Source organism: Pecten maximus, chromosome 2, assembly GCF_902652985.1.
Source record: "Pecten maximus chromosome 2, xPecMax1.1, whole genome shotgun sequence".
NCBI lineage: Eukaryota > Metazoa > Mollusca > Bivalvia > Pectinida > Pectinidae > Pecten > Pecten maximus.
The window spans coordinates 4,053,819-4,074,088 of NC_047016.1; the positions used below are offsets into that span (position 1 = coordinate 4,053,819).

General features: G+C 36.0%; 1 protein-coding gene across 1 annotated transcript in view; it reads right to left on the minus strand.

The window, feature by feature from the left end:
• LOC117345406 (von Willebrand factor D and EGF domain-containing protein-like) overlaps positions 1–20,270 on the minus strand; it is a 52,048-nt gene that overhangs the window by 295 nt on the left and 31,483 nt on the right. Inside the window, exons 12-19 of the mRNA XM_033908482.1 lie at positions 19,466–19,601; positions 16,693–16,795; positions 15,682–15,854; positions 12,521–12,789; positions 10,298–10,403; positions 9,561–9,672; positions 7,177–7,304; positions 251–371 (exon numbers count right to left, since the gene is read on the minus strand). Coding sequence (XP_033764373.1) covers positions 251–371; positions 7,177–7,304; positions 9,561–9,672; positions 10,298–10,403; positions 12,521–12,789; positions 15,682–15,854; positions 16,693–16,795; positions 19,466–19,601 — 1,148 coding nt within the window. The remainder of the gene's footprint in view (positions 1–250; positions 372–7,176; positions 7,305–9,560; positions 9,673–10,297; positions 10,404–12,520; positions 12,790–15,681; positions 15,855–16,692; positions 16,796–19,465; positions 19,602–20,270) is intronic.

Consider the following 20,270-nt stretch of genomic DNA (forward strand, 5'->3'; position numbering starts at 1 on the left):
CGTTCACTATAAGTACCAAATAAAAAGTTGGGGAATCAACTGACTTCGTTAGTGCACGTGAATCAAGAACGATTTTCAAGTAAAAATGTACGTGGAAATTCCCTTTCGTTTGCATGCGACATTATCTAATTCAAAATCTTACTTCACTTCTTTGAAGTGATATCTTTATGCTAAATAATCCTCGTTAAATGCGAAAAAAGTGATGTTGAAATTGCTGCCAAAGGATTTTTTGCAGATCGGCAAATATTACCTGTTAGGGTAGAGCCAGAGGTCCAGCTGTGGGGGTCAGTCGATGGGGAACAATACGCAGTGTGGTCAGTACTCTGCTCGCCAGCTGCTCTACAGGAATTTTCGATGAGGCATGTGTTGTCCTAGAATATAGGACAAACCATTCTTCTTAAATCATATAATAAACTGATGACAATAAGAATGTGTCAATCGTGTTACTTCCTTGGTCAGTTGGTGTTTTACATATTTGTAACAATGAAGATAATATACAGACAATATTAAGTTGATTAACAGACAATATCAATGTAATATACAGACAATATCAAGGAGATATAGGGACAGTATTAAGTTGATTTACAAACAATATTAATGTGATAAACAGACATTAACGTTATATACAGACAATATTAACGTGATATACAGATAATATTAACGTGATATACAGACAATATTAACGTGATATACACACAATATTAACGTGATATACACACAATATTAACGTGATATACACACAATATTGACGTGATATACAGACAAAATTAACGTGATATACACACAATATTAACGTGATATACACACAATATTGACGTGATAAACAGACAATATTAACGTGATATACAGACAATATTAACGTGATAAACAGACAATATTAACGTGATATACACACAATATTAACGTGATATACACACAATATTAACGTGATATACACACAATATTAACGTGATATACACACAATATTAACGTGATATACAGACAATATTAACGTGATATACAGACAATATTAACGTGATATACACACAATATTGACGTGATATACACACAATATTGACGTGATAAACAGACAATATTAACGTGATATACAGACAATATTAACGTGATATACAGACAATATTAACGTGATATACAGACAATATTAACGTGATATACACACAATATTAACGTGATATACACACAATATTAACGTGATATACAGACAATATTAACGTGATATACAGACAATATTAACGTGATATACAGACAATATTAACGTGATATACAGACAATATTAACGTGATATACAGACAATATTAACATGATAAACAGACAATATTAACGTGATATACACACAATATTAACGTGATATACACACAATATTAACGTGATATACAGACAATATTAACGTGATATACAGACAATATTAACGTGATATACACACAATATTAACGTGATATACACACAATATTAACGTGATAAACAGACAATATTAACGTGATATACAGACAATATTAACGTGATATACAGACAATATTAACGTGATATACACACAATATTAACGTGATACACAGACAATATTAACGTGATATACAGACAATATTAACGTGATATACACACAATATTAACGTGATATACACACAATATTAACGTGATATACAGACAATATTAACGTGATATACACACAATATTAACGTGATATACACACAATATTAACGTGATATACACACAATATTAACGTGATATACAGACAATATTAACGTGATATACAGACAATATTAACGTGATATACAGACAATATTAACGTGATATACAGACAATATTAACGTGATATACACACAATATTAACGTGATATACACAAAATATTGACGTGATATACAGACAAAATTAACGTGATATACACACAATATTAACGTGATATACACACAATATAAACGTGATATACAGACAATATTAACGTGATATACACACAATATTAACGTGATAAACAGACAATATTAACGTGATATACACACAATATTAACGTGATATACAGACAATATTAACGTGATATACAGACAATATTAACGTGATATACAGACAATATCAACGTGATATACAGACAATATCAACGTGATATACAGACAATATTAACGTGATAAACAGACAATATCAACGTGATATACAGACAATATCAACGTGATATATAGACAATATTGACGTGATATACACACAATATTAACGTGATATACAGACAATATTAACGTGATATACAGACAATATTAACGTGATATACAGACAATATTAACGTGATATACAGACAATATTAACGTGATATACAGACAATATTAACGTGATAAACAGACAATATCAACGTGATATACAGACAATATCAACGTGATATACAGACAATATCAACGTGATATACAGACAATATTGACGTGATATACAGACAATATTAACGTGATATACAGACAATATCAACGTGATATACAGACAATATTAACGTGATAAACAGACAATATCAACGTGATATACAGACAATATCAACGTGATATACAGACAATATCAACGTGATATACAGACAATATCAACGTGATATACAGACAATATTGACGTGATATACAGACAATATTAACGTGATATACAGACAATATTAACGTGATAAACAGACAATATTAACGTGATATACAGACAATATTAACGTGATATACAGACAATATCAACGTGATAAACAGACAATATTAATGTGATATACAGACAATATTAACGTGATAAACAGACAATATTAACGTGATATACAGACAATATTAACGTGATATACAGACAATATTAACGTGATATACAGACAATATAAACGTGATATACAGACAATATTAACGTGATAAACAGACAATATCAACGTGATATACAGACAATATCAACGTGATATACAGACAATATTGACGTGATATACAGACAATATTAACGTGATATACACACAATATTAACGTGATATACAGACAATATTAACGTGATATACAGACAATATTAACGTGATATACAGACAATATTAACGTGATATACAGACAATATAAACGTGATATACAGACAATATTAACGTGATAAACAGACAATATCAACGTGATATACACACAATATTAACGTGATATACACACAATATTAACGTGATATACAGACAATATTAACGTGATATACACACATTAACGTGATAAACAGACAATATTAACGTGATATACAGACAATATTAACGTGATATACAGACAATATTAACGTGATATACAGACAATATTAACGTGATATACAGACAATATTAACGTGATATACAGACAATATTAACGTGATATACAGACAATATTAACGTGATATACAGACAATATTAACGTGATATACAGACAATATTAACGTGATATACAGACAATATTAACGTGATATACAGACAATATTAACGTGATATACAGACAATATTAACGTGATATACAGACAATATTAACGTGATAAACAGACAATATTAACGTGATATACAGACAATATTAACGTGATAAACAGACAATATTAACGTGATATACAGACAATATTAACGTGATATACAGACAATATTAACGTGATATACAGACAATATTAACGTGATATACAGACAATATTAACGTGATATACAGACAATATTAACGTGATATACAGACAATATTAACGTGATATACAGACAATATTAACGTGATATACAGACAATATTAACGTGATATACAGACAATATTAACGTGATATACAGACATATTAACGTGATAAACAGACATTAACGTTATGTACAGACAATATTGACGTGATATACAGACAATATTAACGTGATATACAGACAATATTAACGTGATATACAGACATTAACGTGATATACAGACAATATTAATGTGATATACAGACAATATTAACGTGATATACAGACAATATTAACGTGATATACAGACAATATTAACGTGATATACAGACAATATTGACGTGATAAACAGACAATATTAACGTGATATACAGAAAATATTAACGTGATATACAGACAATATTAACGTGATATACAGACAATATTAACGTGATATACAGACAATATCAACGTGATATACAGACAATATCAACGTGATATACAGACAATATTAACGTGATATACAGACAATATTAACGTGATATACAGACAATATTAACGTGATATACAGACAATATTAACGTGATATACAGACAATATTAACGTGATAAACAGACAATATTAACGTGATATACAGACAATATTAACGTGATATACAGACAATATTAACGTGATATACAGACAATATCAACGTGATATACAGACAATATTAACGTGATATACAGACAATATTAACGTGATATACAGACAATATTAACGTGATATACAGACAATATAACGTGATAACAGACAATATTAACGTGATATACAGACAATATTAACGTGATATACAGACAATATTAACGTGATATACAGACAATATTAACGTGATAAACAGACAACAGACAATATTAACGTGATATACAGACAATATTAACGTGATATACAGACAATATTAACGTGATATACAGACAATATTAACGTGATATACAGACAATATTAACGTGATATACAGACAATATTAACGTGATAAATAGACAATATCAACGTGATATACAGACAATATTAACGTGATATACAGACAATATAAACGTGATAAACAGACAATATTAACGTGATATACAGACAATATTAACGTGATATACAGACAATATTAACGTGATATACAGACAATATTAACGTGATATACAGACAATATTAACGTGATAAACAGACAATATCAACGTGATATACAGACAATATTAACGTGATATACAGACAATATTAACGTGATATACAGACAATATCAACGTGATATACAGACAATATTAACGTGATATACAGACAATATTAACGTGATATACAGACAATATTAACGTGATATACAGACAATATCAACGTGATATACAGACAATATCAACGTGATATACAGACAATATTGACGTGATATACAGACAATATTAACGTGATATACAGACAATATCAACGTGATATACAGACAATATCAACGTGATATACAGACAATATCAACGTGATATACAGACAATATTGACGTGATATACAGACAATATTAACGTGATATATAGACAATATTGACGTGATATACACACAATATTAACGTGATATACAGACAATATTAACGTGATATACACACAATATTAACGTGATATACAGACAATATTAACGTGATATACAGACAATATTAACGTGATAAACAGACAATATTAACGTGATATACAGACAATATTAACGTGATATACAGACAATATTAACGTGATAAACAGACAATATTAACGTGATATACAGACAATATTAACGTGATATACAGACAATTAACTGATATACAGACAATATTAACGTGATATACAGACAATATTAACGTGATATACAGACAATATTAACGTGATATACAGACAATATTAACGTGATATACAGACAATATTAACGTGATATACAGACAATATCAACGTGATATACAGACAATATTAACGTGATATACAGACAATATTAACGTGATATACAGACAATATTAACGTGATATACACACATTAACGTGATATACAGACAATATTAACGTGATATACAGACAATATTAACGTGATATACAGACAATATTAACGTGATATACAGACAATATTAACGTGATATACAGACAATATTAACGTGATAAACAGACAATATTAACGTGATATACAGACAATATTAACGTGATATACAGACAATATTAACGTGATATACAGACAATATTAACGTGAAATACAAACAATATTAACGTGATATACAGACAATATTAACGTGATAAACAGACAATATTAACGTGATATACAGACAATATTAACGTGATAAACAGACAATATTAACGTGATATACAGACAATATTAACGTGATAAACACACATTAACGTGATATACAGACAATATTAACGTGATATACAGACAATATTAACGTGATATACAGACAATATTAACGTGATATACAGACAATATTAACGTGATATACAGACAATATTAACGTGATATACAGACAATATAACGTGATATACAGACAATATTTACGTGATAAACAGACAATATTAACGTGATAAACAGACAATATTAACGTGATATACAGACAATATTAACGTGATATACAGACAATATTAACGTGATATACAGACAATATTAACGTGATAATACAGACAATATTAACGTGATATACAGACAATATTAACGTGATATACAGACAATATTAACGTGATATACAGACAATATTAACGTGATATACACACAATATTAACGTGATATACACACAATATTAACGTGATATACACACAATATTAACGTGATATACAGACAATATTGACGTGATATACAGACAATATAAACGTGATAAACAGACAATATTAACGTGATATACAGACAATATTAACGTGATATACAGACAATATTAACGTGATATACAGACAATATTAACGTGATATACAGACAATATTAACGTGATATACAGACAATATTAACGTGATAAACAGACAATATTAACGTGATATACAGACAATATCAACGTGATAAACAGACAATATTAACGTGATATACAGACAATATTAACGTGATATACAGACAATATTAATGTGATAAACAGACAATATTAACGTGATATACACACAATATTAACGTGATATACACACAATATTGACGTGATATACAGACAATATTAACGTGATATACAGACAATATTAATGTGATAAACAGACAATATTAACGTGATAAACAGACAATATTAACGTGATATACAGACAATATTAATGTGATAAACAGACAATATTAACGTGATATACACACAATATTAACGTGATATACACACAATATTGACGTGATATACACACAATATTGACGTGATATACAGACAATATTAACGTGATATACACACAATATTGACGTGATATACAGACAATATTAACGTTGTGTACAGACAATATTAAAGTTATATATACTCAATATTAAGGTTATATACACACAATATTAAAGAATCCTTACGTTATCAAATCTAAAACCCCCCAAAAAATTACTCTGATATTGAAAGCATTTATCCGACCCTAATAAATAACTTCCTGGGATATTTGGAGCCGAATGAAAACAATGTTGGTGTTTACCTTGAGTGTACAGTTACCAGTGACGTCACAAACTTGACAGCTACCATCGTACACGACGAAGGGGCGTGGGGTACTGTACCTATGCCCGTCGGTAGTCACAGACACCATGAATGCCGCTACGGTACTATCTGAATTCAACAATCATTTAGTTTTTAATTTATACTCGACAAAGAAGAAACGCATAATAATTCCTGCCGGCAGAACACCTCAGCCTTTAATGAAGAATTGAAATATTTTGTCAGGCAATACAGCAAGGATACTCTTCTTTCACAAACTACTCTAAGTCAGTGAAGCATAACCAAGTGATTTTCAGGTTTTGTAAGCTTCTTTAATCCACATCATATTACCTGATTAAGGCACGACGTATTGTCCTCAACCAATCATTTCACTGAGATGATAGGTTAAACCACATTTATTTCTATGCCGATATTTTGAATTCGCCATTGACTGAGATGCCACGATTAACACAAATTGCATTCCATTCTTTAACAATTCATGTTAGACCCGTCAGTTTTTAAACTGCTATGATCGGTTTGGTGCCGACAGAATCATCGCGTGACAACCTTACTTCGGCCGACCTCTGGCATCATTTAGGCTGCAAGTGCGTCTTGATTGGGCGTGCAAGGATGACCCGAATAAGTTTTGTATGCTCCGATGGAGGCATGTGATGTTCACTGTCGAGTCTAGAAAAAGGGGTAAATAGCAGACGCTGTGAGCCTTTCGCCAACGCATATGTGGCTTGGGGGGTATCTCCCATGGAGTAAAATCCCTCCAAGTAGTTCTGAACCAAAAGCCTCAATGCCGTTAGATACAGAGGACAGATCCTCCAACCACATTTCATTCATCGTCTTAGACGGCATTACCACATTTTCAGCAACACAATGCTCAATCACATATTGACAAAGTCTGCCATGATTATCTCACGGCAAATAATACCCAGCCTGTAGCACCTCACGGCCAATAATACCCAGCCTGTAGCACGGTATCCATATAGCCCCGACATGTCGCCCATTGAACATTGGGATGAGGTTGACAGACGTATCAGAACCCTCCAGCTAGCCGCGTCGAGTTGCAGCACTGGCAGAAGAATAGAACAATAATGGAACATTTTTCTATGAGGGAAATCCGCTCGGTAAGAATACTGACAACATAAGTCATACAGACTTTCGCTTTATAGTCAACTTGTCGCTTGATGTTGATATCTGTTTTTGTACAAAAATCCAAAACGATCATGTTATTAATTGTATAATTTGATAAGCGTTTCTTTTTTGCCGAGTTTAAAAAAAGTTCATAGCAATCAGGATGGCACTCTAAATCACACGAAAGTATGAGGTATAAATCTGATAACACTTTCCACTCCCTCTTTAAATCTGAATATTTCCCAACATCTTGTTCGTTTGTTAATATCAAATTATACTGCACATGCAAAATGTTTAGAGGTGAAATTTGCCGTATAATGACCTGAAAATGAGGTCTTCAGGTCAATTTCTTCACAGGAATGGACTATTCTGCTTTTTTCAGGTCGATTTGACCTGAAAATATTTACCTGAAATTGACCTGAATTTGACCTGAATTGACATGAAGACATTTTGCAAGTATATAACTATTGATTCCCACTCTTTCCCAATCAAAACAACATCTATCGCCAGGACGCTTGACTAATACATCAACGTAATTCCATGTGCATTACCAGCTCCAACCCACAGGCTATACGCAACAATGTGTCCCGATAGCAGATCAAGACGGCTGCATAGCTTCAGTGTAAATGGTACTGGGTACACACGTTACAAGAAGTTTGGACGAAAACTGTTGTCTGTAAAAGATTATGACACAGACAGACAAACGAACGGACGGACAGACAGATGGACGGGCATCCTGATTCAATGAAACAACGTCCTCCCTAGCTTCGTTGCGGGTGTTAAGAAAACAAGGTATAAAAGCAAGGCTCGTTAGAAAAACCATGAAATGACGTACATTTGTATGTCCAGCTTCTGTTTCATACTTTATATGAACACGACATTGTATCAAACGTGTCATCAAAGTGATATAAGTAACAGCAGAGACAGAAAAGACAGAAAACCTACGTTAGAGTTTCATCTGACAATTTGACACGTCCAGGTCACCAAACCGCCAAATTTTGAGAAGGTCATTTAAGGAATTTGAATATTTCTGTCCATCTTCGACTATGTCCAACCCTGTTGCGTGTGTTTGTGTTGATGTGTGCTGGGGGATTGGATTTGTCGTTGACTGCAGCCATGACGACGTTTAAAGCGAATATCTGCCTCCTTTACATGGTGTGGCCATTGCGGGAAAAAACTCTATTTGCGATTTGTTTTCTCGCATTTGATTAAGTTTGTTAAAGGATAAAATGGACCGATACCTACCTCGGGTAGACACATCACTGGGCGGCAGAGAACACTCTACTTCAAGGAAGCTAGTGAACTTTGCTGGCGCCTCGATGATAGATCCAACTGGATGAAGACTTCCATCACGGACCTTAATAAATACATATATATAGATATTTGCAAGTTTCCTATAAAGCTTTGGAGTCCTGCAATGTGTGTTGTATGAACGACCATCTTATAAGGAAACTACAGTTACCACTTGGTATGCAATTAAAAGGTCATGATATTAACGATTCTAAATCATTAATGTAATAGTTTTGTTCTCAAGTGAATTTACATGAATTAACACCTTAATTACAAGCCCGATATATACTGTATACTGATATATATTTACATTTACCCTGCAGCCCCACTATATAACTTTACCAAGCTCACTTGAAGGTTACGAGTCCATAACTTCCAAATCTTTATTATGACGTCATTATTATAGTGACGTCATAATTGTAACGTCGGCGATAACGAAAGATGGCTGTTGAAAAGGTGGTTATGTCTTTGACGATAATAATTTGTTCATTCATCGTAGAAGCAAAATTCATGGATATAGTCTTTAAAGATCGTTGTGAAATGTAAATATAAGCATTGAGCTGCTTTCATTTGGAAGCAGTTCAATGCTTAAATAATCTGTAAGCAATAGTCTGTTTTAAAATTGGATGTAATACAACGCAATATTTGAATTACAATCATCTACCTATCAACATTGTATGCTGAGACATTACCTCGACCCTTTGGTAGCGACATTTAAGTCCTGGGCCATCCATCAGATGTTGGGCTATCACCTGCACCTTCATGCATGGCCGACCTCTGACGTCACACACACCATCTCTATAATAGTAACGCCACAAACAGCTTCTATAGTAGCACAACCCAAACATGTATATTATAAAGCCAGGTATAAAATAGTCTTAACATATTGATTGTAATAGTGTGAAAACACCATTTAAATATGGATTGAATAGATTTTTTAAATTTTCATTGCGGCTATGAATACCAGTAGCTAGCTACATATCCTCCGAGGCGCGTGGTAGCTACTGGTATTCATAGCCGCAATGAAAATTTAAAAAATCTATTCAATTCATATATTTACATAACCTTGATTTAAAAAATTTATATCGAGAAAACGAGAAATTTTATTAAAAAGAAAAATTTGTCATGTATACGACGAAACGCCAAATTATTAGAACAGCCGGGAGATCCCGCCTATGCACCACGGTTTGATTTGCACGAGAGACAATGTTTTCATACGGTTTTCATAGTGTATTCATTGTCATATGTTTGTTGTTTTCACTTGGTATGTTCATATCAGCAAACCACATTAGGAATGTAAATATATAAATATGGGGAACTTATGGATGGATGGTATAAACAGCAGACTGTATGATATATACTGAAACGAAAAAGAAACGCAACATGGAAAATTGTGATTAATTTTGTATTAAATATACATATCTGTATAAAAATCGCGGAAATAAACATGCACCCTGCCTAACACCCATACCAATCTTCAAAATCACCCAAGTGTGACTAGAGACCTATGCACTTCCGGCGCGGTAAAAACATCAAAAACCGTGCCTGTACAAACATATGCGTTCTTTTTTCATTCAAACCAGTATCAATTCATCACTAACATTGAGCCACATCATCGCCAATACTTTTGCAAACAATAATTCCTTTTACAATTATGCCACGGTTATCAAAGGTTGATAGAGGACGTGCTATAGCGATGCTTCTGGCAGGGAACACGCAACTTCACGTCGCTCGACAATTCAGAGTTCACAAATCGACTATTAGTCGATTAGTTTCACGTCTTAACGCAACAGGAAGAGTCGATGACCAGCCGAGATCAGGACGTCCACGCGTAACGTCGCGACGTCAAGACCGGGTTCTTAGGTTGGCACACCTGCGTAACAGGAGATTAACGGCCGCTGAAACGGCAAGGAATACGATTGGTAATCATAACCGTCGAATTCATCCCCAAACAGTGATCAACAGACTGCGTGAGGCTAATTTGCGTGCAAGGCGACAGTACGTTGGTTTACCACTAACACCGCAACGTCGAGCACGTCGTATGCAATGGGCAACGGCACATATGCCCAGACGTTTTCCTATGAGACGTTGGAGGTTTATGCTCTTCACCGATGAATCTCGATTCACGTTATTTCGAGCAGATGGCCGTCAACGTGTGTACCGGCGTCGAGGCGAACGTTTTGCTGACGCCTGTGTTTTGGAACACGACCGATTTGGGGGTGGATCAGTTATGGTTTGGGCGGGAATCTCCCATGGTTTGAAGACGCCTTTGGTGATAGTCAATGGGAATTTAACGGCCGTACGCTATCGGGATGAGATCCTTAGGCCCCATGTTGTGCCGTTTGTTAGGCAGCATCATCTAACCTTTCAGCAAGATAACGCGAGACCACACGTTGCAAGAGTCTGTAGAGACTTTCTTGCGACACAGAACATTGTTCCTATAGATTGGCCTCCATATAGCCCCGACCTGTCCCCAATCGAGCATTTGTGGGATGAATTAGACAGAAGAATTCGAAATCGCCGTAACCCCCCAAATACCCTCCCTCAGTTAGCAAATGCACTCGTCCAAGAATGGAATAACATTCCAATGCGGAAAGTCAATGCCCTGATGAACTCAATGCAACAAAGAATTAGAGATGTGATAACTGTTCGAGGAGGACACACACGATATTAGGGCACGGTTTCAAAACTGCTGCCATTTCAACTTGGATTCACGTAGGGTACTACCAATCATGACCTTCTAGCAAAGTGACCTGTTCTTAAAAATCTCTAAACATTTAAAGGATGTTACATCAATATTCAATATTAACTATTACATATGAAATTTAAACATAATGCTCACAAGTATTATTTTATTAAACCTACAATTTGAAGTTGCGTTTCTTTTTCGTTTCAGTATATAAACCATGATTTACCCGCGCAAATGGCTGACGACTGGAGCGACACCTACTGGGACTGAACAATCAGGACCAGTATAGCCGGTGTGACAAGAACAGGTGCCCTCGTGACATGTTCCTAGTCTACTGCATTGATTGGGACACATGTGACTTGTGACGTCAGCTGGTGGGATTCTCTCACGGTCGGGACCGATGGCGTAGTTTGTAACATCGCGCATGACAGTATCTTGGCATTCGGTATCAAAAGAATTCATATGGACAATGTGGAAAACGTCCCCATCGGCATACTGAGGTAACAAAAACAAAACAAAAAAACACAAGATGGTTTAAATGGAGTTTATTATGTATTTGAAAGGGAGATGTTTACGTCAGTTTTATTAAGGTAGATGTCGCACATATGTGTAGAATGAAGTAAATTCGTACTTAACAATACCCAGTGACGTATATCACAATACCCAGTGACGTACATCACAATACCCAGGGATGTATATCACAATACCCAGGGACGTACATCACAATACCCAGGGATGTATATCACAATACCCAGGGATGTATATCACAATACCCAGGGACGTACATCACAATACCCAGGGACGTACATCACAATACCCAGTGACGTACATCACAATACCCAGTGACGTATATCACAATACCCAGTGACATATATCACAATACCCAGTGACGTACATCACAATACCCAGGGACGTATATCACAATACCCAGGGACATATATCACAATACCCAGTGACGTATATCACAATACCCAGGGATGTACATCACAATACCCAGGGACGTGTATCACAATACCCAGGGACGTATATCACAATACCCAGTGACGTACATCACAATACCCAGTGACGTACATCACAATACCCAGGGATGTATATCACAATACCCAGGGATGTATATCACAATACCCAGGGACGTACATCACAATACCCAGGGACGTATATCACAATACTCAGGGATGTATATCACAATACTCAGGGATGTACATCACAATACCCAGGGATGTATATCACTATACCCAGGGACGTATATCACAATACCCAGGGACGTATATCACAATACCCAGGGACGTATATCACAACACCCAGGGATGTATATCACAATACCCAGTGACGTATATCACAATACCCAGGGATGTATATCACAACACCCAGGGACGTATATCACAACACCCAGGGACATATATCACAATACCCAGGGACGTATATCACAATACCCAGGGACGTATATCACAATACCCAAGGACGTATATCACAATACCCAGGGATGTATATCACAATACCCAGGGACGTATATCACAACACCCAGGGACGTATATCACAATACCCAGGGACGTATATCACAATACCCAGGGACGTATATCACAATACCCAGTGACGTATATCACAATACCCAGTGACATATATCACAATACCCAGGGACGTATATCACAATACCCAGGGACGTACATCACAATACCCAGGGACGTATATCACAATACCCAGGGACATATATCACAATACCCAGGGACGTATATCACAATACCCAGGGACGTATATCACAATACCCAGGGACGTATATCACAATACCCAGGGACGTATATCTCAATACCCAGGGACGTATATCACAATACCCAGGGACATATATCACAATACCCAGGGACGTATATCACAATACCCAGGGACGTATATCACAATACCCAGGGACGTATATCACAATACCCAGGGACGTATATCACAATACCCAGGGACGTATATCACAATACCCATGGACGTATATCACAATACCCAGGGACATATATCACAATACCCAGGGACGTATATCACAATACCCAGGGACGTATATCACAATACCCAGGGACGTATATCACAATACCCAGTGACGTATATCACAATACCCAGGGATGTATATCACAATACCCAGGGACGTATATCACAATACCCAGGGACATATATCACAATACCCAGGGACGTATATCACAATACCCAGTGACGTACATCACAATACCCAGGGACGTATATCACAATACTGAGGACGTTTATCACAATACTCAGTGACGTACATCACAATACCCAGGGACGTACATCACAATACCCAGGGACGTATATCACAATACCCAGGGACGTATATCACTACCCAGTGACGTATATCACAATACCCAGGGATGTATATCACAATACCCAGGGACGTATATCACAATACCCAGGGACGTATATCACAATACCAAGGGACGTATATCACAATACCTAGGGACGCATGTCACAATACCCAGGGACGTATATCACAACACCCAGGACGTATATCACAATACCCAGTGACGTACCCAGTGACGTACATCACAATACCTAGGGATGTATATCACAATACCCAGTGACGTACATCACAATACCCAGGGACGTATATCACAATACCCAGGACGTATATCACAATACCCAGGGACATATATCACAATACCCAGGGACGTATATCACAATACCCAGGGACGTATATCACAATACCCATGGACGTATATCACAATACCCAGGGACATATATCACAATACCCAGGGACGTATATCACAATACCCAGGGACGTATATCACAATACCCAGGGACGTATATCACAATACCCAGTGACGTATATCACAATACCCAGGGATGTATATCACAATACCCAGGGACGTATATCACAATACCCAGGGACATATATCACAATACCCAGGGACGTATATCACAATACCCAGTGACGTACATCACAATACCCAGGGACGTATATCACAATACTGAGGACGTTTATCACAATACTCAGTGACGTACATCACAATACCCAGGGACGTACATCACAATACCCAGGGACGTATATCACAATACCCAGGGACGTATATCACAATACCCAGTGACGTATATCACAATACCCAGGGATGTATATCACAATACCCAGGGACGTATATCACAATACCCAGGGACGTATATCACAATACCCAGGGACGTATATCACAATACCTAGGGACGCATATCACAATACCCAGGGACGTATATCACAACACCCAGGACGTATATCACAATACCCAGTGACGTACCCAGTGACGTACATCACAATACCTAGGGATGTATATCACAATACCCAGTGACGTACATCACAATACCCAGGGACGTATATCACAATACCCAGGGACGTATGTGACATATCTATACACCCCTTTAATTACGTACCATCATATCCTCCACACAGGCGTCAATATAATGCTGTGTAATTTCAGGTGAGAGAACAGATCGACATCGGTTGTACAGGGAGGAGCCATGGATAGCGTTGGTACAGCTTGTCGTAGCCATGGCTTGAGTAATTCCACTTGGGGTCGGAAATGAACTCCTCTTCGCGATATGAACTGTATAAAGTATCATGATGGTTATAGATAAATATTACATTAATCATACGGCGTCACACATACCAACTTTGGTATGTCTATGTATGGTGTTGTACATGGCTACAATCAAGATTCCCGTGGATGAACCATTAGACCTAAGATGACATAGAACAATAATCCAAATTATTGGCACAGATTTCATATTCTTAAGAATGAAACTATTGTGCTGATCCGGAAAGCGAAGGCAGAAACCAAATGATAGTATGGTCTCTCAAGACAGATGGCAGAAGATCTATTACTAACTTTACAAACAAATCTTTCTTTGTTTTTCAGACATGTTAAAACCATGGAAACCCTTTCAAAAACCCCAAAACGACACTTTTTCCTGAAACATATTTGAGATTTGAAATTGTTTACCCCAAAGACAGAATTAATCATGGTTTGACATATGTTCATCATTCTGATCGTCTGCTATCTTACCTCGTGTGCTACACACCAGTTTTTTGTTTGCAAGTAACACTGATTTCCTGTGTAAATACACTTTCGGAAAATCCGAAAATTTATCAACTCTAATCCATTTTATATCGCATGTGTTTTTATTTATTTATTTTTACCTTTTTAATGTAAAGCATGTATATACTTCTTCATGATCAATGTACAAATTATAGTATACATTGTTTTTTTTTTCATTTTTTCTGCTTGATAAAAATATCAGTTATAGAAAGACTAACTGCAATATACCGCTCGGCTAGAGAGGTGCCAGCGAACCCGGGTTCGATCCCTAGCGGAGGCAGTGATTTAAACTTACGAATCTATCCTAATATCCCCACGCTGACACGTGAGGGATAAAATATCTCACCTGACTTGAAATCTCGTTTGATTGGCGCCTCGTATGGGTAATCTAGATCACGAGGATGGGCTCCGCCTTGAAGCTGCATTGGGGTGCATTTACCATGGCAGTTCTAAAAGAATAATGTCACATTGTCATCTCTTTTAGATCTTGTGTTTGATATTCTAAATATTCTTAGTCTCGTGGCGTATAATATTAATGTAGAAGAAACAGATTTTATCTATCACTAATTTTGCCATATAAATCACAAGATGTTGAATATGAAACTTTATTTTTACAACATAACCACAGGATTTAGAATATAATTCACGAGGCTATGAAATTGTAATGCTTTACATTTCATAATAGTCCCGTATTAGAGTAAAATATCATATCGTGGCATGTATACATACAAGGTCATCAGATAAAGGTCGTTTTATATACGTACACGGTCATTAGCAAAGGTCGTTTTATGACCGTTCAAGGTCATCAGATAAACCTCGTTTTATGTACATAAATGATCATTAGATAAAGGTCGTTTTATGTACGTACATGGTCATTAGAAAAGGTCGTTTTATGCACGTACATGGTCATTAGAAAAGGTCGTTTTATGTACATACAAGGTCATCAGATAAAGGTCGTTTTATATACGTACACGGTCATTAGCAAAGGTCGTTTTATGACCGTTCAAGGTCATCAGATAAAGGTCGTTTTATATACGTACACGGTCATTAGCAAAGGTCGTTTTATGACCGTTCAAGGTCATCAGATAAAGGTCGTTTTATGTACGTACACGGTCATTAGCAAAGGTCGTTTTATGACCGTTCAAGGTCATCAGATAAAGGTCGTTTTATATACGTACACGGTCATTAGCAAAGGTCGTTTTATGACCGTTCAAGGTCATCAGATAAAGGTCGTTTTATGTACGTACATGGTCATTAGAAAAGGTCGTTTTATGTACATTCAAGGTCATCAGATAAAGGTCGTTTTATATACGTACACGGTCATTAGCAAAGGTCGTTTTATGACCGTTCAAGGTCATCAGATAAAGGTCGTTTTATGTACGTACACGGTCATTAGCAAAGGTCGTTTTATGACCGTTCAAGGTCATCAGATAAAGGTCGTTTTATGTACGTACATGGTCATTAGAAAAGGTCGTTTTATGTACATACAAGGTCATCAGATAAAGGTCGTTTTATATACGTACACGGTCATTAGCAAAGGTCGTTTTATGACCGTTCAAGGTCATCAGATAAAGGTCGTTTTATGTACGTACACGGTCATTAGCAAAGGTCGTTTTATGACCGTTCAAGGTCATCAGATAAAGGTCGTTTTATATACGTACACGGTCATTAGCAAAGGTCGTTTTATGACCGTTCAAGGTCATCAGATAAAGGTCGTTTTATGTACGTACACGGTCATTAGGTAAAGATCGTTTTATGTACGTTCAATGTCATTAGATAAAGGTCGTTTTATGTACGTTCAAGGTCATGAGATAAAGGTCGTTTTATGTACGTTCAATGTCATTAGATAAAGGTCGTTTTATGTACGTTCAAGGTCATTAGATAAAAGTCGTTTTAGGTACGTTCAAGGTCATTGGATAAAGGTCGTTTTATGTACGTTCAAGGTCATTGGATAAAGGTCGTTTTATGTACTACACGGTCTTTAGAAAGTAGGCTGTGTTATATTTACATTCTGTGTTGCATTTGTCTATATGTCGTTGGTAAACCAAATTGTATTCATGAGACTGTATACTACAATTTACAGTGATTCGGTCAGTGTAGGAATACAGCTCCAAGTGTTGTAGGTTAAACAATGGCCGCCAGTTACTTTCGGCCTAGAGAACTTTGGAATGCTAGCATTTATTTACAGAAGCCACAACGAAAAATAAAGCAACATCACAAGTTATGAGAGTATCATTTATAATGAGAAAAATTTAGTCAACACGAAATTACTATAAGTGCCACTCTTGATCTACACGAAATATGATCAAATTGTGAATGTCGTCACTCACAGGGGCTCGTTCCGAATTTTCAGAAATGCAAGATACGTAACAACAATAAAAGTAATGTATTTATAAAAACAATCTTGTATAAATATCGGGAGTATCGACATGGTTTCCGGTTGAATATTTGTAGGCCTACTGGATTTTAGTTTTGTGATTATTCACTGATGTCAAAGGCCTACCTTACAAAATCGAGCCCCTGTGAAGTTGAAAATCGTCTGCTAAGTTAGCCTAGCGACACTGAGTTGACCGGTTAGACTGGAATCTGTTTCGAACGAAATATCCTTGGAATCGTTTCCCCTAGTGTCAAGACGACTTTAATTTAGAATCTAAACGGTGGTATTCTTGTTAAATTAACGTAAATCCAGTCGATAGAAACAAAGTGCCCTTTTGAACCGCATCACTTATAAATGTTAACTTTATATCATTGCGCAGAAAAAACGGTTTCGATTTTGAACAATCAGAAATTATGCAATTGTGAACAATTTGGCGATACCTACAAGCGTATATGAAATAAAAAATAAAGCCAAATTTGTACAAAAACGTTCTTATGTGCTTGCTATTAATAACGTCATCAGGAACTATATTATTCCTTCTGGAAATTTCGGCTGTTCCGGTATTTGAACTTGATGACGTCAGTGATAGGGTAAGCGGCAAATTTAAACGCGTCATAACCTACACTAAATAAAAAAATCTTTATGAATGTAACGGGCGACATGAAATATTTATCTGTCGCCCAAATTGTATTCATATCGACTGTATACTACCATTTGGTAACAGTTCAATGCTTAAATGTACCTTTGCACTGGGGTTGTTGCCCTTAGCCTTCGTACAATCAGCTCTGGAGTGATCACATTTACAGAAGACTTCAGGGCGATCATAGCGTGGGTCAAACATTGGCTGGCTATCGAACATACTGGTCCCTGGCTTCAAACTGGAAAAGGAAAAGGTCGGTTCCATGTGTTAATCCTTGTGGAATTATTTAGATTATAATGTGTTAAATGCGAGTAGTTAAAAGCTAGTCAAAGGAAGGGGCTATAAGTAGGGAGGGACCCTGATATATCAGAACGAGTTTTTAAAGCCTCTCTATAATTTTCGTAGCATATAGATTATTACAAAAATATATCGAATCATAGAATATAATACGTAGTGTGATAGTCAATACCAAGTTTCATTTATTTTTTTAACTTTCAATAGGGAAACTATCCACTGACAACGAGAAATATCTTATGCTGTGTTCCATTCTCTTTATATAAATCAGTCGCGGAAAATATGTCACAAACCCAGGCGCAAAGTGGTTCATTTTGAAGAATGGCAGACTTGAGATCAACTCCACGAATCAAAAGCCCAAAGTCAGACGCACTGGTTGCTGGCGCAAAGGCAAAGAAAGTGAGTGGGCCAAATCACAACATCATGCACGAGTAACACACTCAACATACAGAAACAAAAGATGGGTTAACCAAATCACAACATCATGTACCTAACACACCCAACATACAGAAACAACAGATAGGTTAACCAAATCACAACATCATGTACCTAACACACCCAACATACAGAAACAAAAGATGGGTTAACCAAATCACAACATCATGTACCTAAC